At 58.6% G+C, this 7,735-nt stretch overlaps 1 protein-coding gene across 1 annotated transcript in view; it reads left to right on the top strand.

Moving 5' to 3' along the window:
* Positions 1-7,733, top strand: part of LOC104411506 (cadherin EGF LAG seven-pass G-type receptor 3-like) — a gene marked incomplete at both ends in the record, with an annotated part of 8,129 nt that extends 396 nt beyond the window's left edge. Inside the window, 2 exons of the mRNA XM_010021939.1 lie at positions 8-1,559; positions 7,185-7,733. Coding sequence (XP_010020241.1) covers positions 8-1,559; positions 7,185-7,733 — 2,101 coding nt within the window. The remainder of the gene's footprint in view (positions 1-7; positions 1,560-7,184) is intronic.
* Positions 7,734-7,735: the final 2 nt, after the last annotated feature.

The following is a 7,735-nucleotide window of genomic DNA, read 5'->3' as shown; positions in this document are numbered from 1 at the left end:
CCATGGCTCTCCGTCTTTATCCGCCTCCGCCAGCGTCACCATTACTGTCATGGATGTCAATGATAACCGCCCCGAGTTTACGCAGAAGGAGTACTTCATCCGCCTGAACGAGGACGCAGCCGTGGGGACCAGTGTCCTCAGCGTCACGGCAATTGACCGGGATGTGAACAGTGCCATCACCTACCAGATCACGGGAGGCAACACACGGAACCGCTTCTCCATCAGCACGCAGGGCGGGACGGGGCTCATCACGCTGTCTCTGCCGCTGGACTACAAGCAGGAGCGGCGCTACGTGCTCACTGTGACGGCCTCCGATCGCACCCTGCGTGACAACTGCCACGTTCACATCAACATCACTGATGCCAACACGCACAGGCCTGTGTTCCAGAGTGCCCACTACTCTGTGAGCATCAACGAGGACCGGCCCGTGGGCAGCACCGTGGTGGTGATCAGCGCCACGGACGATGATGTGGGGGAAAACGCCCGCATCACATATTATCTGGAGGACAATGTCCCTCAGTTCCGCATCGATCCAGACTCCGGGGCCATCACTCTCCAGGCAGAACTGGACTATGAGGACCAGGTCACATACACATTGGCTATCACTGCCAAGGACAACGGGATCCCCCAGAAAGCGGACACCACCTATGTTGAAATCATGGTGAATGATGTGAATGACAACGCCCCCCAGTTTGTGAGCCCTCACTACCAGGGCATGATCTCTGAGGACGCACCTCCCTTCACCAGTGTGCTCCAGATCTCTGCCACTGACCGGGATGCCCACACCAACGGGCGAGTGCAGTACACATTCCAGAACGGGGAGGATGGGGATGGAGACTTCACCATAGAGCCCACCTCGGGCATCATTCGCACTGTCCGCAGGCTGGACCGCGAGAATGTTCCTGTCTATGAACTGACAGCGTACGCTGTGGACAGGGGCATCCCTCCTCAGCGCACTCCTGTCCATATCCAGGTTACCATTCAGGATGTGAATGACAATGCCCCTGTCTTCCCTGCTGAAGAGTTTGAGGTCTTGGTAAAGGAAAACAGCATTGTAGGTTCTGTTGTGGCCCAGATCACAGCTGTTGACCCAGATGAGGGACCCAATGCCCAGATCATGTACCAAATTGTGGAAGGCAACATCCCTGAGATATTCCAGATGGACATCTTTTCTGGGGAGCTCACAGCCTTGATAGACCTGGATTATGAGACAAAACCTGAGTATGTGATTGTAGTGCAGGCCACCTCTGCCCCTCTGGTCAGCAGAGCCACGGTCCACATCAAACTCATTGACCAGAATGACAACAGCCCTGTTCTCAAGAACTTCCAGATCCTGTTCAATAACTACGTGTCCAATAAGTCCAACACCTTCCCCTCAGGGGTCATAGGGAAGGTCCCAGCTTATGACCCAGATGCATCTGACCGCCTCTTCTACACCTTTGAGCGGGGAAATGAACTGCACTTGTTGATTGTAAATCAATCGAGCGGGGAGCTGAGGCTGAGCCGTAAACTGGACAACAACCGGCCGCTCGTGGCCTCCATGCTGGTCACTGTCACAGGTAGGGTGTGAAAACCATCACATTGTTAAACCCTGAGTGCAGAACATTCAGGGGGCCTCTGTGTGGTTCCCCCGGGGAGCCTGTTCCGCAGGGGGGTGTGGTGTTGGGGACTGCTAGCAAGATTTGGACTGGGAGTCCCTTCCAATGGGGGATAATCCTGGAGGGGCTGGGAAGCAGTGGGAGCTGCTGGGTAGCAGTGAGTAAAGGGGCCGAGGCTGGAGGTGGTCTACAAGAACAAAGCACCATTGCTGAGCTGTGAGGATCTCTTGTAGTTGCTCCCGAGGCATCTTTGAGGCTGCTGTCACCAGCAAGGCTGTGGTGTGCACCGCGGGGTGCTGCCCGCGCACGCAGCCGGTTCCGTGGTGGCCAAGCTGCCGGCCCAGGGGCTGCCAACGCCACTTGTGTCTCAGGCCCGGTGGCTCTTGTCCCTGCTGGGACCAGCTGTGCTGGGGAGGGGGATTGGGCTCGGCGTGGAGGGAGCCCCTCGGAAACACCCGTCTGCCGGCAGCAAACGGTTCTGTCCTGGTTCTGACTGTGGCACGTGCCGGCACCAGGGGTTTGTGCTGCGGCCTCAGACCTGGTACCACCTTTCTGCAGCCACCTGAGCACTGCGAGGGGCAGCTGTGACCAAGCTCACAGCACCATGCTTAGAGCTCTCGTGTTGTGTGTGTGGCTGGAGTATCCTAATGCAGGTGTGAATGATGGCTCTGGGGGGCATTGGGTTCCCCTTCAGATGCACTGGGAGGCTTGTGTGTGAGCAGGTGGGGGTGGGACCTGCAGCTCCCCACTGCCCAAGCTCTGCCTTCACATCAGCCTTTCTTTGCTCGTGGACGTGTGGTCTGAAATGGAGGCGTCTGTCCGTCTGTCCATCGCTGAACTGAGGAGTGGCTCTGTGGGGAGGGCAGGAGCCGTCTCTGGAGGGGCCGGTGCTGAATTACCTGGGGAGCCTTAAACTGTGGAGCTCCCCCGACCTCAGCTTCCAGCTGCCCTCCCCTTTACCTCTCTCTATCCAGCTTATTCAGCAAGGGGAGGATACCTTTCCAAAGGTGGAGCACAGCTGGAGGAGCAGACGTGCTCGAGGCAATCCTGCGTGGCCAGCACCAGCCCAGCGGTGGCTTGGGGCTCTTTGGGGGTTAATTGTAACTGTAGGGCTGGCTGAGACACACACTTGCCCATCACTGGAGATGGGGGTGGTTTGACCTTTCCAGCCTCTGCCCAGTGTGCTCAGGCAAGCCCTGCCTCCTCGCACACTTACCCCTGCACAAAGGCAGGAGACAATCGCATCCTGAAGTCCTGCATTGAGGGGGCCTTGCAGTTAGAGTGTCGTCATCTTCCAGCAGGAAGGGACACTGGGAGAGGTGTGCTGGTGAAGGGGGAGAAGATGGAAGGCAAAGAGCTGTACAGGGGAGGGAAGCGAGTCACTGGGAAACGGGCCTTTTGTTGGCTCTGGTACTGCTGTGGAGGTGGAGGGCTGCTCTGGTGTCTGCTGTTATTGTTTGCGGCCCCCGCCCCAGCCGGCAGCTCCGTGGCCCCATGCTGTCGATGTGTGCAGGGGTGCTTTGCAGGGCTGGTGGCCAGGACATCAGACCCTGCTGCATTGTTTGCCCAGCACAGCACCGCGCTGGAGCACCTTCCTCCTGCAACAAGGCAACAATAGCGTCTTGGTGGGTGTCCCGAGAGTCAGCACCCATGGAGGGAGCAGCTTCTGTGCCTGCCTGTGAGCTTTATGGTTCCTTTGAGGGAGGCTGGATCTGCCTAAAACACAGGGCAAGGGGCCTTTCTCCCTGTGAGTGGTGTGTGTTCTCAGCTCAGCCCCTTGTTGGAAGCAGGGAAGACTTGGACCAGGCTGGATGGGGCTTGGGGCAACCTGCTCTAGTGGAAGGTGTCCCTGCCCGTGGCAGGGGGGTGGAACTGGATGAGCTTTAAGGTCACTTCCAACCCAAACTAGTCTGGGATTCCATGATCACAAACCATTTCCTTTCCAGAGGGACTGAAAACCTCAAAACTGACTGCAGTTCCTTGCTGATGTGTAGGCACCTATGGCTGTTAAAAGCTGCTCTTGGCCACTCAGGATGCATGGCAGAGGTGAGGGGGTTATGTCCGTGGCTGCAGTACACTGAAATCGGGGCATTGTAGGAAGCTGACATTGTGTTGACTTTAAACAATCCCAGCCTGGTTTCGCTGGACCAGGCTGGTGGCAGGGGTGGAGGCTCAGCTCTGGCTGCTGCCCCTGCTCCCCTCGAGTGCTCTGTGCACAGCTCAAAGACTTGCCCTGTTTGTCCCACTTATCTCACCTAAATCCCAGCCTGGCAGGGAAGACCCACTTAAAGCATGTTTGTTCTGACTCCTGGATCTGAACACATCAGAGCTGCCTTTTCAAGCCAGATGAGAGTCCCAGGGCTGCCCTGATCTTTCACAACTTGCATGCCTTTCCTCCCTTGAGGAGCTCCCTCTTAGGAGCTTCCTTCCCTGTTGGGTCCATCGGAGCTGGAGGTGCTGACCACAGAGGTAGGGTGGGAGACTTAAGGATTTCCATTCCTGGGTAGGGAACAGTTTTGAAGTTGTCTCTGTTATTGTATTTTAGTCCCAGTCTTTGAGCTGCCAGGAGAGGGACATTCGTGCTCTGGGCTGGGTGAGGGGAATCTGATTTAATTTTGAGATCTCTTAAGTATCATCAGCCTTGAGAGGTCTGCCCAAGCCCTTCAGAAGCGGTGGGGAATGCTCACCTTACCTGTACCTGTCTCCTCCTTTCCCGGCTTTTCCTCTGGAGGTGTTTCACTGCTCCTTGACTGCAAATGTGAGAGCTTCCCCTGCCTGTCCCGGAGGCCCTCGCCATGTCTGGGATGTCCCAGGTGGAGCAGTGGCTCTGCTGCTTGGCCCATGCAGGTGATGATGCACCAGAGCCTGTTTCTGAGCATCTGGTCCCCGCAGGTGAGGGGCAGGGGTGCACCCCTCAGGGTCAGGAGCTGCTTGAGCTGTGTTGCCACCTTCCCGATCTCTGGAGCTCCCTGCGAGGCTGGAGGCCAAGATGTTTGCTGCAGGGGAAGGGGAGCCTCTGCCAGTGACTGGGGGCTCTTGGGCTGGGAGTGTTGCCTGGAGCCCATGCCTGGTGCTGCCCAGGGTCTGGAGTGCCTCTGGCAGCGCAGGGGGACAGGGGAGATGGGCTCCTTCCCTGGCAGACCCAGTACACTGCTGGGTAGCGGTTGGCAGCCCTGCTCTCCCCAAGAGGCTTCCAGCACAGGCCCAGAGCTCCATTCCCAGGCTGACAGACAGCTCCCAGGAGTCTGCTGCCTGTCCCGCTCTCTGTCCAGAGCTCTTCCTTCTGTAGCTTTGCTGCTTCTGAAGCTGGTTGTTGTCAATCGTGGAAGTGCAAACACAATGCTCTGGTGCTGCCCAGCCCCTTATGTCCCTTCTCCCTGCTCCTTTCCCTGTAGGCATGTTTCCAGGGCTCCTCCATAAATATTCACCAGGCACCAGCTCTCCAGCCACAGGATTTAGTCAGAAAGGCTGAGCATTCGTGATCACAATGCCTCCCAGGGGGGTCAGTGCCTCCAGCCAGCTTTGGGTTTGCCTTTGGTAGCTTCCTCCTGCCATTTGCAGCAGGTCATTCTCTAACCATCTGCTTCCCCTTTCATGGAGCCAGCCCTGGGTGTGATGCTGTGGTGGGACAGGGTGGTATGGGGGAGCTTACCAAGGATGGCTGTGGGGCCAGAGCTGGCTCCATGTTGCTGTGGGGAATGGGGAAAGGGGTGCTCGGTGCCATGGGCTGGGCAATGCCAAGGGTGCTGGGCACCCTTCAGTCCACCTTCTTCCCCTGCCACAGCCTCCTTGCATGGGGAGGTGTTGCTGGCCTCCAGCCTGCCCCAGCACTCAGCCTGGTACCAGCCAAGGCCTAATAGGACCCGTAACTCAGCACATGTCTGCCTGCCTATTGCTGGGCGCTCGGCAGCCCCTGGGCCTCTGGGCTGCTTCCACATGAACCAGGAGCTCAGAGAGCAGAGCGAGAGGCATCTGGGCTGAACTGAGCTCGGACTTGCCTTGGCCAGAGGCAAAGTGCGAGGAGGGGACAAAGGGAGAGGAGAGGGAGCAGGGATGTGGTACAGCTTCCTGTGGAGAAGGGAGCTGGTCTCAGGGTGGCGGTGTCCCGGGGTGCTGCCTCGCCAGGCGGTGCCAGGCACGGAGCGTATGGGAGCATCTTCTGCCAAGTGCAGCTGAGCCAGGCTTGTGGCTCTCCCCGTGCTCCTGCCTCCCCAGGCCTGGGTGATCTTGCAGCCCGTGGGCCTCTTGCAGAGAGAAGGTGCCTCAGGGATGCAGGAGGCGATGCTGGTTCCTCGTGCTGAGCCCAGGCAGGACAGAGCCATTTGGTAAGCACTCTCATGCTGCCCTCCGTGTCAGAGCCGGCAGGGTGTCACACCGAGGGGTGATTTCTCACCTTACTTTCATATGGGCCAGGAGCAGGTTGATTTCAGAGAGAAGCAACCCCCCTTCCTCCAGGAGATCAGCTCCCAGGTGACTGTACCAGCACCGCTGCTCCCCAGCCCTGCATGAGCCTTATCTCCAGAGCTCCAGCCCCGGTGCTTGCATGGGAATTTGCGGGGTCACCAGAAAGCTTTCACCTTCTGAAGAGTAGAAGAAAGAGGGGAAAAAAGGGAGGTATTTCAATCTTTAAATCCCCCTGCTCTGCAAGCTTCAAAAGGGCTGGGGGAAATCAAAGGCTTTGCAACACGGCAGCCATGGGAAGAGAGGAGTAGCAACGGCAGCTTTGCTCGTGAGGCTTGGAGGGGAGATCTTCCAAGGTAGTGGGATCCGCTGGGTTTCTGGGAGCTGGGTAGGTGGGTGAGGTGAAGCAGGGGAGTGGCCGAGCTGCTGCGGTGGAGCTGTGCTATGTCCTGTGTCCTGTGCTGTGTCCCTGCAGCCTGACTGCTGGCACATGAGCGTGCCTCACATGGAGCTGAGATGCTGCTAAGGGCCACAGTCCAGGGAGAGAGCAGGCTCCAAGTGTGCTCCTGTGCTCGTGGCCAGGAGATGGCTCGTGTGGTGCGGGTCCCAGGGGGAGGGAGCTGGTTTCCAAGGAAAATAAAGATTAAAGAGAATTAAACAAACCGGAGATGGGCTGAGGGAGGAAGAGATGTGGAGCAGATGGTGAGAAGGGGGGAAGCAGGGAGACCAGCACAAAAGCCTTGGAGACCCCGGAGGAGAGAGGAAGCAAATGGCATGAGGAAAGTGCAGGGAAAGGCACATGGGGCAGGCAGACGGGGCGCAGCGGGGAAGCGAAACACCCCAGGCGCTGGCATTGGCTCCTGTGTTTGCCCAGCCTCCTGCTGGGACCTCTTCTGCCTGAGCCTCTTGAGCACCTTTGTTCTGAGCGCTCAGTTTGCTGCCAAGATGCAGCACAAGGGAGAGACCTGAGAGTTATCTCAGTGGAGAGGCTGAAGACACTGCTCCCCCTCCAGCCCCAGCGGCACGCTGCTGGCCCCCAGAGCTGTGGCTCCAAGCTTCCTTAGCCAAGGACTTGGGCCTTTTGGGTGGCACACTGGGGTGCAGGGCTGTGCCCCAGGGTAGGAGGGAGGAGACCCTCCAAACAGCAGGCAAAGACCTGCAGCGTGTCCTTGTTCCCTCCCACAGACGGGATCCACAGCGTGACAGCCCAGTGCGTCCTGCGGGTGATCATCATCACGGAGGACATGTTGGCCAACAGCATCACGGTGCGGCTGGAGAACATGTGGCAGGAGCGCTTCCTCTCCCCGCTGCTGGCCACCTTCCTGGAAGGGGTGGCCACCGTGCTCGCGACGCCCAAGGAGGACATCTTCATCTTCAACATCCAGAACGACACGGACGTGGGTGGCACGGTGCTCAACGTCAGCTTCTCGGCCCTGGCGCCGCGGGGCAGGCGCTACCTCAGCTCGGAGGAGCTGCAGGAGCAGCTGTACATGAAGCGCATGGCGCTGACGGGCGCCTCCATGCTGGAGGTGCTGCCCTTTGACGACAACGTCTGCCTGCGGGAGCCCTGTCAGAACTACATGAAGTGCATCTCCGTCCTCAAGTTCGACAGCTCGGCCCCCTTCATCGCCTCCCCCTCCACCCTGTTCCGGCCCATCCACCCCATCGCTGGCCTGCGCTGCCGCTGCCCGCAGGGCTTCACGGGGGACTATTGCGAGACGGAGATCAACCTCTGC

The sequence above is a fragment of the Nestor notabilis genome, unplaced genomic scaffold (genome assembly GCF_000696875.1).
Source record: "Nestor notabilis isolate BGI_N333 unplaced genomic scaffold, ASM69687v1 scaffold18049, whole genome shotgun sequence".
Classification (NCBI taxonomy): domain Eukaryota; kingdom Metazoa; phylum Chordata; class Aves; order Psittaciformes; family Psittacidae; genus Nestor; species Nestor notabilis.
The sequence above is the reverse complement of the archived record's forward strand: the minus strand, read 5'-3'. Positions and strand labels throughout refer to the sequence as shown.